Raw genomic sequence first — 20,161 nt, 5'->3', positions numbered from 1 at the left:
GGCACACGACTGGCCTTCAGAATCGCACCCCACCTGGTGGATCACATCAGCTCATTGCTCAGAGAGGCTTTCCTCTCGTCCTGCTGCCTCCGAAGCTCCACGAAAATATGCGCCGATCAAGGCAAAGACTAAATAACCTTTCTCGGGCGCGGGGATCCCCAGATGAGGGGGCAGGAGGGCGACTCGAAACGTGATCGCCCGTCCGGCGTTTCCTGAGGTGAAACACGCCCGCCGTTCCCAGCAGGACCAAAGCGCCAGGAAGTGGCGGACAGGTGACGCTCGACTACGCGTGGGGCCGCACGAGTCCCCGGACACGAGACGGGCGCCAAGAGGCCACGTCAAACCCAGCCGCGGCAGCCAGAAGCCCCCCATCCGAGAGAAACTGCCTGCAGACCCCGGTGTCTTTAACGCAGGGGGACCCCGGAGTCTGGCTCGGTGACGGCTGACAGACAGGGTGAGGGGGGTGCGACAGCCTGGGCACCCCGGGGGTCATGGAGGGTGGACAGGAGGGCTGTGCCGTGCCGCGGTGGGAGGGCGGGCACTGGATTCACCTTCCGGGATGCAGGCCTCTCTGATTCCCAGCGCACCACGACCCGGGTCTATTCATCCCTGCCACCCAGCAAGACCGGGTCTCCTCTCGGTGCCACGCAGCATCAGCAGGCATCTTGAGGACGACTCCCCTTTTAACAGGGAACTGTCAGAAACTGTTTACAGACAACATCTCCCTCCACAAAATAAACAGGCAAGAGCCGCTCGTCCACACAGATCCAGCAGGCACACGCCACCTCCAGCAGGCTAACAGGAAGAGACAGGCCCTCCGCCCGCAGCGCACATCAGGACAGCGTCTCTTGACACCGCACAAAATCTGAATTTCCCATACAAGAGAAAAGGCAATGAAAAAAAGAATCATCTTAAAGACATCCCAACTGGAAAAAAGGGATGATGATCAAGCAACTGGACATTTGCCTTTTTTTTCCTGAGCGGAAAATAAATGTAACTGGACAACAGGAGATCAAAATATTTGAAACATCCTTTTTCACCAAGCAAGGTTTTAGATTCAATGCTAGATTTGGGCTTAGTTCCCGTCACCTGACTTGTGACTTTCTTTTGCCTCTGATTTCCCTGTTTGATCCTCTTTGAGCTCCTGCCCGGCCGACCTGCAGCTGCAGATCCTCTGTCTCCTTAAATGAATTAGTGCTCAAAGCATTTTTTCCAGAGGTCTTCCTAGCGAACTAAGAATGAGGCACCCAAAGACAACTGGTTAGGAAACCATACAGACAGAGAACACAAACAAAGCCAGCCGAACTGTGGAAGAGCTGGCTGAGGCCGACAGGACACCCCCTTAACTCCTGTTCACAGCTCAAGAAGGTGTGAGCTTCCGACTGCAAAAAGGAGGACCTTTACACAAAGGGTGGCGGGAGCCTGGAACAAGATTCCAAGGGGAGGTGCCAAAGCCCAGTCCTTCCAGTCCTAGATGTCCTTCAAGAAACAGCCAGGCAAGAACCTAGGAACAACAACCTGGCGCCCAGACAACTGGCACGATGGCCTGCTCCTGTTCCTAACCTGACTTATGATCTTATCAGCAAGGTAAATACGATAAGCAGAGATCTCAGGGGTCCAGAGAAGCCAAAATCCTTGCACAGCTCTTGTGCGTCTAAGTGACACATTCCATAGCCCTTGCCTTGTTTTATTGGAAAGCGTTCGGAAATGGGTTCACAAAAGGCACAACACTGGAATACTCCGACTGTTGTTGTTATTATTAGCCCAGCTCAAGCGGCAGGCGAGCCCGAGCGCGCCGCTGCGTTAAACGCGTTCCCTTTCACTGCGAGTTCAAATGAAAAAGTCAACAGAAAAAAAAACTCTGGGCGAAACTACAGAGCGCAGCTGAGCTGGAGGCTTAGCAGTAACCTACCAACTCTGGCTGCCGGCCAGCTGCCTTCCCCTGGCAGTGGGTTAAAGTCCACCCATGTCTTTTAATCTGCAGCTCGCTCCCTCTCTCTCCCCGCGACGGCTGGCTCATCAAAGGAGCCCTTTGTAGGATGGAAGTCAGACAGATCGAGCAGTTTTACAAGCAGCGCTGCGAGGCGAGAGCCCTCTCTCCTGCCCCCCAGCCTGGCTCTTCCTCTTCCCCCACCTCCCTGTCGCACGAGAGGAGCAGGGCTGCTTGTCAGGCTCCGCGGCGCACACACGCCTGCCATCAGAGGAGTCCTGAGGAAGAGCAGCTCGTGTCTGAGAGCTCAGGAGACACTCTCTCTCTCGCCCCAGCAGAAGCAGTACTGATCCGGGACACCCCGCCCGAGCAGAACCGGTACCGCAGGCAGGACAGGTGCCAGGCTGGGAGGCCCTGGCTGAACGGGGGGCTGGCGCCGATTAACCCCCCCGACCTTTCCAACAGCCCTCAGCCGCCCATCTCCTCCCCTCGGGCCATGCCGTGCCCTCACCCTGCTGGTCTGCACCAGTGCCCGGCTGGACCAGCCCAGCACTTCGCACAGAACCCCGACCCGCAGCTGGGAACCCCAGGAAAGGAGCGACAGAGACAGGCTGCGCTCCAGGGCTGCAGACGGGCCAGACCTTTCAGGGCTCGGGCTGGATCCCCATCGTGGAGCGCAGCTGAGAGGGGTCTGGCGCTGAACACAGACAACGGGGCAGCACTGTATTTACTTAAGACTCTGCCTGGCTTCCTGGAGAACTTCCTGGAGAAGTTCTGAACAAACTCGGAGTCGGAGCGCAACAGCGAGCGCTACACACAGAGATTGGCACTGCAGCGCAGATCAGACGCCCCGAACTACAACACCACAGGACGGGTCACTGTCGGCCGCAAACGCAGAAGAGACCTCTGGAAGAAGCAAGTCCTGAACCTCTTTCCTTTCAGCATCAGAAGCCCCCTGACCCTTGACCCTTGACTCTTGCTAGAAAACGGTCCCCCCATCATGACTGTGGAGTCAGTGGGAGACGGAGGGGGGTCACTGGTGACCAGCTCCTGGATCGCATCCCCCAGAAAGCCCGGACTGGCCTCGCCTCCTGGACAGACAGGGTGGATGAGCCACATTAAGCAGCGTCAGAAATAAACTCCCCGACCTGTTTTTCCACACTTGCTGGGGCAACAAGCACTTTCTGTGAGAAAAGTCACGCTTCCAAAACACAAGCGCGGGTGACCTCTGACCTCCCCGCCCCAGAGCTATGAAGGCTCTATTAGAAGCTTCCAGATCATTAAATTCTTGTTAGTTGACATTCGTCTCCCATGGAAAACTGGGGAAAAAAACCCAAAACAGTAGAAACAGCCCTGCAGGGGTACACCCTTCAGGCGAAATTCCAAAGACTAATTAGCCGTCTCTTCCTGAATGAAAACAAACCAGCCAACAGCCAGAAGGACAATCCGGATCAAACACTGGGCTGGAGACTCAGGAGTGCCGCTTCAGGTTCTCCTTCCTCTGACGTCTCACCGCCTGTCCGCCTCCTCCTCTTCCTCCCTCGCGGCTTCAAGCCGGTTCTGCTGGCCGGTTCTGCCCGCGTTCTGCCGGGCCGCAGGAAGGGAGTAAGAGGGGCAGGCGGGCCAGCCGACGGGGAACCCAGCTGAGGGGTTTCTCCCTGCAGCAGCACCAGGGGGGCCGAACGGGAGGCAGCAGAGGAAAGAGCCTCCGAGCTCTGCCCCCGGCCCGGGTACCAGGACGGGCCCGCATCTGGGGGCCCAGTTTCCTCCGAGCTTGCATGAGGCAGGGGGGGCGGCATCCAGCGGCGCCGAGCCCGCGGGTCTCTGTAGACCCCCTTCACCTACAGAGCCGAGCGGAGCCAGGTCCTCCGGCCCGGTCAGGACAGAACCAGCTGAGGGGAGAACCAGAGGGAACGGCACCGCACCGGGCCCCATTCAGAGCCACAGGGGACTGAGCGTGAGGGGGCCTTTCTTATCGAGAGTGGTGCTGAGTGCCTCTCTAACCCATCTCCAGTCCCTGCGCCACGCCACGCCGCCCCAGCACAACCGAAGGACCCTCTTGGATTTGAACCCGAGTTGCGCCGAGCCGCTGGGCCCTTTGGGAAGCTGCTGCGGTGTTTGTGCCCCCTCGGTTCCGTGCTTGGTGCTGTGCCCTGTGCAGCTCATCGCGTGCCCAGCGGGGCCGCTCGGCGCGATACACCAGGCCTGGCATCTGTGTTACCCCCTCCGCAGCTGGACAGCTGGACACTGGCCGCAGTGCCCGGACAGTCCCGGGAGCCTGCGCTCAACCAGGGCAGCGAGGAAAGAGCTCCTGCATTTCTATGTGCTGTTTGTGCCATTTTGCCCCACAGGTTGCTTAACTAATCACCGAACTCCTCTCGCCCACTGTAACCTTTCTGAACTGTTCTCCAGAGTCCGTTTTAAGTTTAACACTAAAGCGTTTCCGAGGGGCTCACCATGCGAGGCGCTGAGTCTCCTGATGCTGCAATTATGGTATTTTGACAGAGGAGTCGGATTTTCGCGTAGCGTGAAATGAAAATGGAGAAGACCACGGATCACAACCACAAGAAACAAACGCCTTAAAAACAAAAAAAAAACTAAAACGCTGGAATCGGTCTCCGAGCGAAAAGTATGGCAAAGCTGGCGCGATTGCTAGTGACAAATGCACTTAATGTTCAAGTTCTCCTGCCGGACCTCCAGCGTATTATCAGATAGGACCTATTTTAGGATGTGGCGTGTTATTTCCTCGAGGTGAAGGTCGGAAGTCGGGGGGGCTCAGCGTGACAAATGCAGAGCGACACGCCGGCACAGACAGCACTCCCGGCGTTAGCTCCTCGCCGCTCTTCCCAGGACCGGCTCGCCCGCCCGCCCGCCACAAGCCCCGGCGGCGAACCGGGACCTCTGGGCGAGTCCCGGGCTCCCGTGGCGTGGCGTGGCGTGGCGAGCCCTGTTCACGCGCCTGGTCCAACCCCACCCCACCCCACACACACCTTCCTCCCGCGCCGCCTGACAGGTAGTCGGATCGCGCGCCTTGCCCTTGCCCCCTCCTCTTCCTCCTTCTTCACAGCCTGCAGAACCGAGCCCGGACCCGGCGCGGGCGAGGCGGTTCGGAACTCCGAGCCCAGCCCGGCGACACGAGCTAGTCACGGCACCGTGCCGGCCGGCCGCCCCGGGCCCCGCATTTGTGTCATTAGCCCAGCGGTTTGCATGTCAGCCGCAGGCGGTGGCAGCGAGGGGGCTATCCCGTGAGAAAGCTACCGACACGTTTCAGGTCAGGCAACCCACACACTCCTGCGAAATCCACTGAATGTTTACGCTCAGTTCCACATCTTCATACGCGTTAGCGAAACTTTGTTCTCTTCAAGCCTCGTTAAACACGCACTCCGCCACATACACTCCTTCACTTCCGACCGTCCTTACTTTACCAATGATTGAAAACTCGCTATTTACATTGCCAAGTAGAAATGACATATGGCAAGCGCAGCAGCACTGTCCCATGGGATGTGTAGTTCGACGAAGCGGAAGCACCCGTTGCCAAGACAATGAAACCGGGCGGTCAAAAACTACAAGCCCCAGGATGCCAAAATACACAGCGCCTGCTCAATGCTATCGAACAGATCAGGAAGGACCAGTATAATAAAATAGGGAAAAAAAGGCATTTTAAAAGAACAGACTATTGAAAGGAGGAAACGAAATAAGTGCAAAGTTACACAGAAACGCCCAGTCATGTTGATCGATAAGGTGGAACTGAAAAAAGAATGAACATATCATAAAGTTCGACAAATACCTAGTAAGAAAAAACCTAACGAACTGAGTGTGTGCGCTTGAGTTTGTTCACACTGCTGCTACTATCACAGTTCAGAAAAGAATACATTATCCCAACTTAAAGCACGCCCGACGTCTGCAAGCTTACCGTCAAAGCTCCCCTCGGTCCTTAAACGTGTAATCCAGTTAAAAATCTGTCAGCCCGTCAGGTAGAAATTCCAGTTTGCTCGTGTTATCGCGGCTTGAAACACAGACCAGCCGCTCCGTAACCAGAGAGCCTTCTCCCTCTCCAGCGAGTCTGCACTGCGCCTGTGCGCACCACAGCCACCGGCCTGCAGTACACCGGACCTCCGCTAGAGGGCACCCATTCTCTTGCCTCCCTATAGCTGCATGACTACAGCATTTCCAAAAAGTTTAAGGGCAGTTAATCCGTATTCTCCACCCATCTCTATCCATTTTCTAACCAGTTCATCCAGCTCAGGGTCGCGGGAGAAGCCGGAGCCTATCCCAACAAGAAATGGGCACAAGGCAGGGTGCAACTTGGATGGGTCCCCATTCCATCACAGGGCAGACACAGACACACTAACACCTGCTGGTCCGTATTTGAACTGCAGGAGGAAACTGCAGAGCCAGAAGGAAACCCTTGTGAACAGAACAAGCCAGCAGCCATATCTCCCACTGGGAGCTCAGCAGGTGTGGGCCTGGCCAGTACCTGGATGGGAGACCTCCTGGGAAAAACTAAGGGTTCTACTGGAAGAGGTGTTAGTGGAACCTGTAGGGGAATCTCGCCCTGCAGTCTGTGTGGGCTCAGCATAGCGATGAGGACACTATACTGTAAGAAAAAAGGTGCCATCCATCAGATGAAAAGAGTAAGGGTGTTATCCCAGTGTCCTGGCCAAATTTCCCCCTCGCCCTTACCAGCCTTGGCCTCCTAATAATCCCCATCTCTGAACTGGCACCATCACTCTGCTCTCCTCCCCACTGAGAGCTGGTGTGTGGGGAGAGTACTGGAGCATCATCCAGGTGGGGCTGCACACTGGTGGTGGTGGAGGGGAGTCCCCATTACCCGTAAAGCGCTTTGAGTGGAGTGTCCAGAAAAGCGCTATATAAGTGTAAGCAATTATTTAAAGATCATTACAACAAGACCATAACCAGCCAGGTACCACCTGTCACTAGACTGCAAACCTTCTGTACACAGAGCTCCTGACTGGCAGGTGTCTCTCACTGAGGCTGCACTGCTGACTCACTGCCACCCTGCCTGCTGGTCCCGGGACAGACCCTCGCCTTGGAGACCGTCCGGCAGGGAGCAGGCGGCTGCCCGAACAGCGCGCCGTCTCCCCTCACCCGACCTGCTGCCATCGCACGTGTCCTAGCCCCTGCCCAGGGCACCGCAATTACAGGGAGCAGAGCATCATGGGCCAGTCACGGTAAAGGATTAGAATTCAGGAGTGTAAAACGGCGAGCACGCAGCAATTAAAAAAAGTCAATAAACAGCTGCTTAAAGTCTGATCTGGGGCAGGGAGCGACGTCGGAGCGCTGATGACAGAGGCAGAGAGAGGTTGTGCTGTTGTTCTTCCTGGGTGTGTCAGAAGGGATGAGTGCGCTCGTCTCAAGAACAACGCTATATTTACAAGCCGCTCACCTGCCAACAGTTCCGTTGCCCCCGCAGGGCCGTTTCCCTCGGGTGTGAAGGTCACAGGCTCGGGGTAGGCCAGTCGCCCTGACCCCCAGCACAGCCGCCAGGGTGCCTCAGCTGCGGCGATCGACTCCAGGCTGACCTGCAGGTCCGAGCGCGCTGAGGGTGAGCCCGGTTTCGGAATCAGCGCCGAGTGGCCCTGTTGCCCAGGAGCTGGGAGGGTGGGTCGTGCGAGTGGGGGGGGTGAGCGGGCAGACAGTCCGTGTCCCGGAGCTCCGGTCCGGCCCGCTCCCTGCTGATGTCTGTGTCTGCCGGATTAGCCTCCCTGTCCGGACGCATCAGTTCAGAGGGCTGTCAGCCCACCCGCCTCCCCGTGCTCAGTCATGTACACTTGCAAATTCCCACCGAGCTGTCAGCCGGAAATAACCCTGCTGCCCTGGGCCGGTGTGGGGGGGGGCAGCTTTGCCAGGACGGGAGAAGGCCCCCCCACCAGCCAGAGCCATGCCACCCTGGGGCTCAGGCACGTACACACGAGCACCAGCTGAGCAAAGCAAAAGCCCCTCACAGGCTGCCGCCTGGCCTGAAGACAGAAGCCATTCACCCAGGCCTCCGCTGCATCCCTGAGCGGCCCTTTGTTAAAACTGTCTTTTAAAATAAAAACACCTTGAGCACAGTCCGTGCTGCACCAACAGGACAGCGCTGCTCCGGGCACAGTGAGGACCAGAGCAGTACTCGTCTCTCGTCCTGCATGGGGAAAGAGAACCGCGCACGCGGGCAAGTCAGCGGCCCAGCGTCTTAACGGGAATTAACGGGTCAGTGAGCACACTCTGAGCAATGCTCTCCTCCTGATACAGCTGGGCCTTCGTGCCCAGAGCCCCGATCTGGAGAAACAACTGCCCCAGGGCAGCACAAAACAGATGGCTCACTGCAGACCCCCGTACGGATGGTTCAGTGCAGAAACTGTTTTCATCTTCTGCAGACCGCAGGGGAGCAATCAGAGAAGCAAACAGGACATTAGGGTCCAGAGATAATAACACAGATAACATCAGGGGGTCCAGAGGAAGTGGGACGGCAGAGTGTGAAATACAGGACCGAAGTTATTATTCTATGAAAAAGGTCTTTTGTCCAGAACATCCTGTAACATTTAAATCTCATGTGCAACACAAACATTTCATTTCAGGCAAAGGTGTGTGATGGTAAAACATCATCAGCAAGACTTCATTTAGAACAGGGTCCAATCTAGGTCACCAGGTTCCAGGACGTTTCTGAGGACCCACACTGACAGGCTCTTTCCATTCCATCCCTCTTCCTCTTCTCCACGTGCAGCCATGTGCAACCTTGAACCCACATGCGCTCAGGTGAAAAACACAAGCATGGTGCTGTTTCTTCAGAAGAGACTGGAAAGCGTAAAGCACAGAAAGTGTGTGAGAGCAGGACTCTTCCAGGTGTGTCTTTTGAAGCAGGACTCTTCCAGGTATGTCTTCAGGAGCAGACTCTTCCAGATGTTTCTTCAGGAGCAGACTCAGGTATGTACAGGAGCAGACTCGTCCAAGTGTCTACAGGAGCAGGACTCTTCCAGGTGTCTTCAGGAGCAGACTCTTCCAGGTGTGTCTTCAGGAGCAGGACTCTTCCAGGTGTGTCTACTGAAGCAGGACTCTTCCAGGTGTTTCTTCAGGAGCAGACTCGTCCAAGTGTCTACAAGAGCAGGACTCTTCCAGGTGTGTCTTCAGGAGCAGACTCTGAAACGTCATTGTACAATGATTGCAAACATTCCACGAGTAAATCGTGTAAATGTTGACACAAGTAAATGATGACATATATAGCATATAAATGCGAGAGTGTATTGATTCTAATATGATATAGTTATTCCATACAGGACATATAATGAATGAAACACAGGTCCTGCAGTGGACTGTAATTAATTACTGGATCGGCCTGTGGGCCCTCAGCTTCTGCTCCTGGTCCACTGCGCCCTCGCGTGGCACCTGTGCAGCATTAAAATACTGAGCCGTGAAAAATCACGGGGGGAATCAGCGGAACACAGCGTGGACTCGCGGAAAGAGAAAAAAAACACCGCGCCGGTCTTCTGTTTCCGAATTAATTAAAAAGGTGCATTTTTCAAAAGCAGTTCTTGTCGTTGTGTTATTGTGACGAACTCGGTTCGCCCACGGCGGATTCCAGAGAACAGCGCGACAGAGCGCAGAGCCTCGGAGCTGTTATCTCGGGTGGGGTGGCCAACATGAAGAGAATCGTCCCCGAGTGGAAATCGCTCTTTCCGCAGATAAAACAGAAGATACAGGCGTCTCGGGTAAGGCTGGGGATCCACGCGTGACAGACGGGTGCGGAAACGGGGTAACCGCTGGCTGCCTTGCCGGGCCGATCTCCACGCGCGTCTCAACGCGCTTCTGATCCCCCACGAAGCGACCTGCCCTGCAGCCACGGCTGTCACGAGTGTGAATTTTACACAACCCCGAGCGCAGACCCCGCGAAGCGACGCGGGTTTGCGGCGCGAGAGAGTGCCCCAGGTTTGAGTGCTTGTACCCCCGACAGGCGCGCGACACCTCGGGGTGGCCGGACGAGGAGGAGGAGGAGGAGGCGGTGTTCCTGGACGCCAGCCCGGCGATGACGTTCCGCGGCAGCTGCGCCCCGGGCTACCTGCGCTGCCTGGCCGTGCACAGCTCCAGCTACAGCCGCGTGGCCGTGGGCTTCCTGTGGGGGCACGCGCTGGAGCAGCACCGGGTAAGCGCGCGCTGCCGCTGGAACGCGGGGTATAATTAACCGTATAATTAACCGTGTTGAGCAGGGCCTACTACAAGAAACAGGTGTTTGAGTGTGCTCTGTCTTGGGCTCCGGGTTGTGTGGCGGACGTGGTACTGGTAGACAGTGTCCGTTGTGCAGGCAGAGAGTTTTTACTCTCTCGGTAAAGAAATACACACTTAATACACACGTCCGTCACAGCCCTTCGCCGTCTGTGTCCTGTTCACCCCAACACAAGACAGGAGGTGCTCCTCCCTGCCGTTCTCGCCTGCCGACGCTGGTGCGTCTCCCTGCACCGCGAGACGAGGTCTGGCCTCCGGCCGTGACCGCGGGGCAGGAAGGGGTGCTCTCCGATTCTCCTCTTGTAGCACAGGGGTAGGAAATAGAGAAACTGTCTCTCAGCAGCTCCACCCTCCTGCAGCCCCATCTCAGCTGTCGGACTGGGCGGAGGGATGTGAGAGCTGGGGGGGAGACCAGGCAGGTGGTGCAGGTGGACCAGCAGGTGGCGCTCCTTCCTCGGGAGCAGCAGGAAGGTCACAGGGGGACACTGTCCTGTAGGAGGGAGGTGTTAAACTGGGGTCCTGACTGCTTGGTCAGAGCAGTAATGAGTAAAGAATCCCTAAAGTTACTCCTAAATTCTCTACTCCCCTAATCTCAAGTGCTCTGAGATCCTTCGAGATGACAAGCCCTGAATCAACAAATGCAATTATTATTATTATTATTATTATTATTATCATGATTATAATTATTATTATTGAATCATCCAGACACAGCATATATCCTGGGACTCCTGCACCTGCAGATTGCAGTTATGACACAATCTCATCTTCACCCCTTTGAAATCCATTAATCGTCTGTCAACTAGAAACACCTCATTTACTCTCGAAGAAGCATCCCACTAGCTGGTGAAAAAACAGTCATCCCATATCCCATCAACAAGACACCTTGGAACGATGGCGCTTGCTTTGCACAACACCAAGCCCACGACGGAGCCGGCTCAAACACAGCAGCGCCCAGCAGCTGGGCCCTGACACACGACCCGCGCGGGGGCGAGGCAGCTGCTCCCTGCAACCCCCTGCACGCCTGTCGGTCTGCTGCAGATGGAGGCCTGGGTGGAGACCGAGGAGAGGGAGATGTCGCGGTTCGGCAGCTTCCCGCTGGAGGGGGGCTACCTGGTGGAGCGGCTGCTGTTCGTGCCCGGCCAGCGGCTGTTCGTGGGGTACTGCAGCGACGTGGCGCTGCGCCTGTACGGAGACCTCAAGCAGCAGGTGGGGCTCCTGCAGCGGGCGGCCTGCCCTGGCTCCGTCACCAGCATGCACTACAGCCAGGAGACGGGCGAGGTCGTCACCGGCGGCGTGGGGCTCATCGCCTTCTGGGGCTTCTGGCCCCGCCCGCAGCAGCCGATCGGGGTGACGCGCCTGCTGGACTGGAGCTGCTGCTCCCTGCGGCGGGACACCTTCGTCCGCGGCCTGGCCACCGAGGGGCAGTCTCTCTCGCTGTTCGCCCTCTGCGGCGCCGCCGTCCGGGCCTTCGACTGCCTCACCAAGCAGGAGACGCGGGCCTTCGCGGGCGCCAGCCGCGGCACCCTGCTGTGCTGCGCCCCCTGCGCAGCCCAGCGGCACCTGTACACCGGGGACTCGGCCGGCTGCGTGCAGGTGTGGAGCTGGGACACGCGCGGCCTGCTGCAGGAGTTCCGCGCGCACGCCCGCGCCGTGACCGGCCTGCTGCTGCCCCCCGCCGCCGGCACCTGCCTCACGGCCTCGGCGGACGGCTGGGTCAGGGAGTGGAGCCGCGCCGGCGAGCTGCTGCGCCAGCTGCTGGCCGAGCCGGCCGGCGTGGCGCAGATGCTGCCCCTGGGCGAGGACCGCTTCGTGTGCGCCTCCCCCTGCGCCTTCTCCGTCTGGAGCCTGCCGGGCATCTGCCGCCTCTTCAACGCCACCGGCTGCCCGCTGCGGCGGATCTCCCGGGTGCAGTGCGGGCCGGGGCGCGCCCGGCTGCTGGCGGTCACCCAGGACGGCGGCATCCGGCTCCTGTGCCCCGTCACCGGGCAGATGGTCCTCCTCTCCTGGCCCTTCCTGCTGCTGGAGGAGGCCCTGGACTACGCCTACGACCCCGGTCGGGAAGAGCTGTTCGTGGCGACGGGCTCGGCCGACGTCCTGGTGCTGGACACCACGAGGTGCCCGTGCCCGGCCAAGCACTTCCTGTCCACGTCCGGGGAGCGCGAGGACGGGGTGCTGTGCCTGGAGGCGGTGACCTCGCCCGGCGAGCCCTGCCTGGTCCTCGGCGGGCACAGGAACGGCAGGGTCTCGCTGCTGTCGCCCCCCCGGCGCCACGCCCTGGCGCGGAAGGCCCACGACGGCGCCGTGGTGCAGATGAGCAGCCTGCCGGGGGGGCGGCAGGCCCAGCTGTGCTGCTACGGCACGGACCACCTGCTCAGCCTGTGGCGGGTCCGCTGGGGGCGGCGCCGCGCGGACCTCCTCCCGCTGGCGCGGATCCGCTGCTCGCGCCCGCTCCTCTACACCCGGCTGCTGCCGGGGCAGGTCTGCGCGGTGACCCGCGACCACGCCCTGCTGTTCCTCGGGCCGACGGGCCGGGCCGTGGAGCCGGAGCGGGCCGGCGCCCCCCCGATCGCCTCGCTGGACTACTGTGCGGCCCTGGGGCTGGTGGTGACGGCGGGGCCGGAGGGCACCGTCGAGCTGTGGGACTCGGCCGCCACCCTCCTGGCCGAAATCACCCTGGGGGCGCGGCTGAGCCAGGTGTGCTTTGCCAACCCCAGGGGCGACCTGCTGGCCAACGTCAACGGCAACACCTACCTCCTCCCCAGCCTCCGCTTCCTGCCCCCCCGCTACCTGGGCGCCCTGCTGGGGCAGGAGGGGCAGGACGACGCCGTGGAAGACCCCCTGCCCTTCCGCCCCGTCCCCCTTGAGGACGCCCAGGTGACCGTCCTGCCCAGGTACCACCTCGAATCCCTGGGGGGCGACGCGGCGCCCCGGCCCGGTGCGGAGCCGGCGCCTGTCGGCCCTGGCATCAGCAGCAAGCCGGAAAGGCCCCGGAAGAGATCCAGGATCAGCCTGCAGAGGCAGAAGGAAGCGCAGGCGTCGCCGAAGACTGGCACTGCCCGGGAGCCGGACTCCAGACCAGGTTTGTCCCGTTACCTTTACTGCCCCCCCTCCCTCCAGGCCTTAACCCCCCTTTGGCACAGCCTGGGGGCGGCTTTGTTTGTCGAGATGTTTCACGACATGTTTCAAAACAAACCCCAGCCCAGCTTTCGATTCGTGCTTCAACTCAGCAGAAAAAAACGAACAATTTCCTTTTTCCTCACCTGTGCCATCTACTACTAGAGCCACATCTTTACCTTATCACAACGACAACACAGGAGGAAAAAGCTCTGAAGGCTGTTCACGGGTTTCCTCTCCTCTAGCTGCCCCACAGCGCCCCCTGCCTCTCTCTTTCAGGAGTCGTCCCAGAGCCAGCTGGGCAGGCCCCGGTCGGGGAGGAGGCTGTACTGGGGAGCATCGTGCTGCCAACCAGCCAACCCCAGCCCCAGACTCCCTGCATGACCCCCGTTCTCCCAGAATGGCCCATCGCCCCAGATGGCTTCATCCCCAACTCGGTGATCCGGGGCTGGGGCCGTCGAGACGGGGACACCCCTGACCCGGACAGGGAGGAGTCCAGGTCCTTCCTCAGGCACCTGCAGGATCTCCGGGAGACCCGCTCTGAGTCCTCGGACACCCTGCTCCTGGGTGACAGCAAGAGGAAGAGGAGAGAGCAGGCTCTGAAGGGGAGGAAGGGCGCCAGGCCAGGCCCGGGGATCGAGGTCCAGGGACTGGAACTGGAGCTTCCAGTGGAGGAAGACCTGCTGACTCAGATCGCCAACAGTCCCTGGCTGTCCACGAAGCCCCAGGTGATCGATCTGGAGAGCGTCGTCGGCGCTCTGCTGCGCTGCATGGCTCAGTCCTGCGTCTCCGTGTACCAGAGGTGCGCCTCGGCCCTGCTGAGGCTCTGCCAGGCCTACGCCATCCCCCCGCACCTGCGGGACCGCGTGCAGGCCAGCCTGCTGGGCCACACCCAGCCGGAGGAGCCCGACTGGCGGCGCCTGGAGGGCTGGAGGAGCCTGGACCTGCTCTCCTTGCTCTCCGCCAGCGTCCTGCCTCACCAGGCCCGGGCCCTGCTGGACCCCCAGGCGGCCGTGCGCGCGCTGGTCAGGCAGCTCCTGAGCAAGGCGGCCATGATCTCAGAGAAGGCCGTGCTGCTGAGGAGGCTGGAGACCATGCGGACTGCGCTGTAAGTGCAGCAGGCTCACCTGTCGCAGGGCCAGTTCCTGTTTTACAGGCTTGCAGGCTGCAGGAAGGAGAGCAGCCTTTCTGTTTAGCACTGCACACACGTTAATGCTACAAAACATGCAAATGTATTCAAAGCCCGAATTCCCGGAACGAGAGGTGCAGATCCTGCAGCCTGGCCCAGATGAAACCACGGTGTCTCTTGGCCACACATGCACACCTCCACAAACCTTAAAGGGGAACTGCTACTATAATATTTCAGGGTTGGGAAGAATCAGCATTGATAAGGGCATTTCATACCACACTAAAAGTAAAACGTCATCATCAAGTAATTTGTAAAACCTCCAATTTACATCATGAAATAGCCAAAATTTTCCAGGTACACGCAGCACCATGTTCCGCAATTCAGAACGTGGCACTATTACACTGTAAACAAGCAGGCTTGAGAATGCCTCTTTTAATCCAATAGAAATTCTGCTCTCTAATTCAAGATCGTTTTTGCCGACAAACACGGCGTACCTTGTTAACTCTCATGCTATCACGATGGAACATTTCTGCAGTGAAATGTCTGCTGTACCACTCGCTCGTACTTCGCATCTTCATTAGTCATGACAGTGACTAGCGAGCAGGAAGGGCTTCTTGCGATCTCTCCCAGCGGTTTGCAACAACATGGCGACTTACAGTACTTTCACAGAGTCCATGATTTTGTGGCTAATTCAAAATGTGTTAATTTTTGTTCTATGCTGTCAATGACTTGATTTTGTTACGGAGATGTTGGGGACGGCAGTTCCCCTTTAAGACAAGAGAAGCGAAGACGAGCTGGGGCCGGACGGGATTAGATCCCTGGTTTAGCGGTGGAGGAAAACAGCCGGCGCCCCTCTCATGAAGGCCCACTCTGCCCACTCCATCCCCACAGACCCCCGTTCCCCTCCCAGCTGCTGCAGCAGGTCCAGGACAACCTGACGGAGCAGCTGGAGCTGGCAGTGCCCCAGGACGCTGGCCTCGCGCCCTCGGAGCGGGCAGCCTCACCCACAGATGCCCCGGATCGGACCTCCAGCCGAATCCTCTCAGGTACCCCGGTCCCCCCCTCACTCCGCCAGCGCCCCGACATGCCTGAAATGAGTTAGTGCACCACATGGTAGAGATTAGCTCACATGGTAGAGCGCTTGCTTAGCAGGCGAGAGGCAGCAGGATCAATGCCCACATCCCCCAAGTGCGAATCTGAGCTTTGTGTGCCTCTCCTTTAGCCTGAGACCTCTCTCACGTGATCACACCTTCCATAGAGGACGTCATGCAATTGATAAGTGTTCAACGGCCCTGACTTGGGGCTGGACGGGGGCTTGTAAACTGAGCTGATTAGCACTGGCAAAAGAGTATGCCTTCACCTCCAGAGTCTACCACTTCCTTTAAAGGAGGAGTCCCTTGAGACAGACGTGTTGTTTTGCCTGTCATCATCAGGCATCATGGGACACGAGGGCAAGCAGGCAAGCCGAGAGGCGGGCAGAAGCAGTGAGATTCTGGAGAGGGCAGGGGGCGGTGTTGAGCCCCGCCGCATGTTGCTATGAGGTGGAAATGGGCTGCATTCACAAACCCGTGAATCTCTGTGCTCATCTTACAGTGGACATCCCCGGAGACACGACGAGCGTCCCCAGAGAGGAGCAAGGTACAGCGCCAGCCTTCTTCCTCCTTTGTCAGTTGAGCTGACCGCCAGCTCTGCTCCACAGCCCGGTCACACGCTGCAGGAATGACACGTTAAGACTCCTGTTTCACGGCAGTCTGATCCACTTCAGGATTTGCTGGCAGCTGGGTTCTTGTGCCAGATTCTATCAATGAAAACACGTCTGCCTACACAATTCTGCCACAGGTAGCCTGTAAGATCTGAAGTGGATCACATTGCTGCAGAGGCGGAGCCTCCTTTTACCCCTTGCTTAACCTTTAAAACCAAAGCAGACTGGGCTCCCTTAAACACCCGTTCTCCTACAACTAAAAAAAAAGGTAACCTAATTGTTTTGCCCTGAATTCAGGAGTTGGCAGTGCCAGCTCCTGCATTTAGAAACACAGCAGCTGCCAGTTTGTTTCTGAACGCAGGTAGTGAGGGGACGCTCAGAGCCCAAGGCCTGCGTGTCTGTATTTCTAGAGCAGGGGGGGAAAAGACGAGCTGCGCTTGTGGCAGGAATCCCTCGTCTGTAAAGGGAAGTCCCAGAGAGGTCCTGTGAGGAGGACCGCGGAGGAAAAAGACCCGCAATTGTAATGGGAGCAAGGGGAAGAGAGTGGAACTGTCCCGAGAGACAGCTCGGAATTCAGCTTGAAGCCGGAGAGCCGTCACACACGGCCCCTCTGTTCCTGTGTGAGCGAAGGAGAAGTGCTCTCTGCCAGCTGACCCGTGAGGAGCTGTGACTGCAGTCGCTCTGTTCGCTGCGGTCTGGGCCGTGTTGGCCGAGTGGCGCTGGAGGGAGAGGGATAAGGCACGTCTCTCCTTCCCTGCACAGCGGCCTGGGATCCTTCCGATGGGAAGAGTGCAGCAGATCGGAAAACAATGCTGTTGTTTTTAATGAATTAATTCCTCACACTTACATAGCAGTTTTCTGGACACTCCACTCAAAGCACTTTACAGGTAATGGGGATCCCCTCCACCACCACCAGTGTGCAGCCCCACCTGGATGATGTGATTTTTAATGACCTCAGGGAGTCAGGACCTCGGTTTTATGTCTCATACGAAGGATAGCACCTTTTTACAGTCTAGTGTCCTCGTCACTATACTGGAGCATTAGGACCCACACAGACCACAGCGTGAGCGCCCCCTGCTGGCCCCACTAACACCTCTTGCAGCAGCAGCCTTAGCTTTCCCAGGAGTCTCCCATCCAGGTACTGGCCAGGCTCACCCTGCGGAGCTGTAGGGTGACAGGGCTGTAACTGTCTGCTTCCTCTCTCTTCGCCTCAGGACGAGCAGACTCGGGCGCAGGCTGGAAGGCTGCCCCACAGCCAGTCCGGACGGCACCCAGGGGCCGGGCAGTGACTAAAGATGACACCTCGACTCGGGTTAAGAGTCCTGCCCGCACCCAGAGGCGCGGGCGCAGGAGGGAGGAGGGCGTCCGGGAGGCTCGTGCTGGGCCGGCCCCCCTGCCCTGCCAGGGCGGCCTGGGCGACGACCCCACGGCGCTGCGCGTCTACGTCACCAGGGTGCGGTCCCGGCGGCGGCGGGCCCTGCCGTCCCCGCGGGAGGAGGGCGAGGAAGAGGAGGGCGGGAGGGTGAAGGCTGCCCCGCCGCCCACCCCGTGCGATGCAGCCTGGCCCCAGGGCAGCCGGGCCGGACCCTCGTGTCTCAGGTGGGGGGGTCAGGAGGGGGACCCCGAGACCTGGAGGGACAGCTTGTACAAACTCATCTCCCGCTACGGCTTCCGCTCCCCGAAAGTGCAGAAAGGGGCAGGCTGGTCTTTGGACTCGGTGCCCACAGTCTCCCGCGCCCCCCCAAGGCCGCCCCCTCTCCGGCCGCCAGCTCAGGACCCCACGCCGGGGCAGAGGGTGCTGTGGAAGGTGGGCCTGCGAGACCCCCGGGAGAGACCCCCGGCCCGCTTCCAGCACGAGCTGCCCCTGCCCTGGCGCCTCAGCGTCCTCACCCTGGACCCCGAGGGGGAGAGCGACTACGGCCGCCTGGAGCTGGACTGGGCGAGCGGGCAGGGCGGGGCGCTGCAGGACCTGCCCCCGCTGCGGCTGCCCCCCCTCACGCCCGCGCCGCGCCGCGCCGCGCGGTAGGGACCCCCCAGAGTGCTTTATGTACGCCAGAGCAGAGGAGATGAGCCTTACTTACCTGAGCAGAATAAAGAAAAAGGTCGAGACGCAGATGACGCGGGTGATTGGGTTGAAGATCATAAGATCCTCCATCAGGTGGAGCTGCTGACCCCAGCGGGGCAGAGGCGGGGTTTCAGCAGACATGGGCCTGGGGCAAATAGCCGTTTCTCCTCCTCCTCCTCACCTACCACCACACAGAGCCGAGGACAGGGTAGGAACTGGGGCAGGAAGGCATGATGATGATGATGATGAGGGTGGTGGTCGTGGTGCTTAGTGAAGGTGAGACAGACTGCAGTGGGGCCTCGGCACCATTTATACGGCGCCCCTGGAGCAGCTGGGGTTAAGGGCCTTGCTCCTCTCTCTCTCTCTCCCCCCTTCTCCTCTCTCCCCTCTCCCTCCTCCTCTCTCCTCTCTCTCCTCTCCCTTCCTCTCCTCCATCTCCTCTCCCTCTCTCTCCTCTCTCTCCCCCGTGCTGTGCTGTGTCTTTGTGTTCTCCCAGCAGCTCGGCCCACCTCCCTCTGTGCAGTGCCTCTCTCCACACCTGTCCGCCGCAGGAGAGAGAGAGAGAAAGAGAGAGCACCCCCCGCCAGCTGTCCTTGGCGCCTTGCGCGCAAGCCGGGCACCTGCTTGGCAACCCACAGACAATAGCCTGCCTCCGACACCCTGACACCCCCTCCTCCATGGCAGATGGGCTGCAGGGGCTCACTGCTCACTGCCCCCTCCCCATCCCAACCCCAGCCGCAGCCCTCCAGTGACCCAGCTCCCCCCAAAACCCAGCTGCACCTTCTTCTTCACTCCTTTCTCCTGTACAGAAATTCTGGGGAGCTTGAAACCTGGGGGCTGTGGGAGCCTCTGGCAGGGCCCCTGTAGAGCCTGTCCCAGTGTCTGAAGCAGTGAGGAACTGCGGACAACAGGACTGTCCCAGGAGGAACACTATAGTCCAGCGAAGCATGACCTCCCTCTGCAGCTGCCCGTTACACAGCTGGGCTGGCCACAGCAATCACACTACCTGATGCCAGCCCACACTGCGCGCACAGGTCCTGCTTGCCCCGCCAGCCTGCCATAGCTGGGATTCGTTTCAAGAATGAGTCCTACTGGCAGGTATCGGAAGTCACACCTGTGCTGACACGTACATGAGGACACATGAAAACAACTAGTAAGAAACACGAGCTCAGTGTTGCATGAAAATCGCAGGAACTGGGTGAGCAGAGCATTTAACACACTCAACAGAACTGAACAAGAATCTGGAACAAGATTAACACAGCCAATCCACTGACTGCTCGCAAGAAACAGCTTTCATCCTCAGATCAAGTACCAACTAGCAACTAAACAAACTAAATGGTCTGAATGGCCAAACTCTGGTTTTTAAGTTTCCTTGCCTCTTATAGCTAATGCCTCTTAGCTACAGCTCTGGCATGGGAGAGCACATGCCCACAGTCCTAGAGTTACACATGAGAAGAGATCTGGAGGAACAGCTCCTTGTCAAGCAGGCTGGGTGGGAGTCTGGCTCAGGTCAGGGTGTGACTTGGACAGTGGGAAACACAGGCTACTAACCCGGTCCCCCACCCTCACTCGCTGGGAATGATGTCAGCCGTCGCTCTGTTGTTGCCTCTCGGTGCACAGAGTCCTGGCTCAGACGTTTACCGCGGTACAGACAGCAGCACTGTGCGGCCGCCGCTGGCAGGGGCACAAGGCCAGGCTAGCGGCTTCAAATGCATCGGGGTGACAGCTGTCGAATCCGCTCATTTTAAAAAGGCAGGGCTCCGTTTGGACCCGCCGGGCCGGTGCGCTGTGCAAGCAGTTTCGCTGCTGTAGCATTACGTCCCATTCAATCAGCACAGCCGCGGCGCGAGCGAACGTGGCCAGAAACCAGCGGCACGCCGGCATGGTGAATCAGACGAGCTCAGGTTGCACCACGGAGCCTCCAGGGTTGTGCACCTGGAAGACTGCCGCTGCGGAGTCCCGGACGGGATTCGTCCCGCTGACCAGCCCCTCTTCAGCGGC

The 20,161-nt window shown here is 58.9% G+C and overlaps 3 protein-coding genes across 8 annotated transcripts in view; 2 read left to right on the top strand and 1 right to left on the bottom strand.

Moving 5' to 3' along the window:
• sipa1l3 (signal-induced proliferation-associated 1 like 3) overlaps positions 1–10,631 on the bottom strand; it is a 49,778-nt gene extending 39,147 nt beyond the window's left edge. For 2 of the 6 annotated variants that reach the window (XM_069187819.1, XM_069187826.1), the window contains exon 1: positions 5,844–6,006. The gene's annotated coding sequence lies outside the window, so the exon portion shown is untranslated. Of the gene's footprint in view, positions 1–4,386; positions 4,786–4,920; positions 5,381–5,843; positions 6,007–7,337; positions 9,071–9,257; positions 9,412–10,267 lie in introns of those variants that run through there. The other 4 variants (XM_069187822.1, XM_069187820.1, XM_069187823.1 and 1 more) reach the window with 4 other exon arrangements.
• On the top strand, positions 9,486–15,933 carry LOC138216032 (WD repeat-containing protein 87-like). Its single transcript, XM_069187595.1, has 6 exons — positions 9,486–9,639; positions 9,882–10,070; positions 11,189–13,229; positions 13,544–14,372; positions 15,285–15,439; positions 15,827–15,933. The coding sequence occupies exons 1-6, from the start codon at positions 9,571–9,573 to the stop codon at positions 15,931–15,933; spliced, it is 3,390 nt and encodes a 1,129-aa protein (XP_069043696.1). The 5' UTR covers positions 9,486–9,570.
• Positions 15,904–18,208, top strand: LOC102695837 (uncharacterized). Its single transcript, XM_015340935.2, has 2 exons — positions 15,904–16,031; positions 17,310–18,208. Exons 1-2 carry the CDS (start codon positions 15,941–15,943, stop codon positions 18,119–18,121), a joined length of 903 nt encoding a protein of 300 aa, XP_015196421.2. The 5' UTR covers positions 15,904–15,940; the 3' UTR covers positions 18,122–18,208.
• Positions 18,209–20,161: the final 1,953 nt, after the last annotated feature.

The sequence above is a fragment of the Lepisosteus oculatus genome, chromosome 3 (genome assembly GCF_040954835.1).
Source record: "Lepisosteus oculatus isolate fLepOcu1 chromosome 3, fLepOcu1.hap2, whole genome shotgun sequence".
Taxonomy (NCBI): Eukaryota; Metazoa; Chordata; class Actinopteri; order Semionotiformes; family Lepisosteidae; genus Lepisosteus; species Lepisosteus oculatus.
Note: the sequence above shows the minus strand (reverse complement) of the source record. Positions and strands in the feature narration are given on the sequence as shown.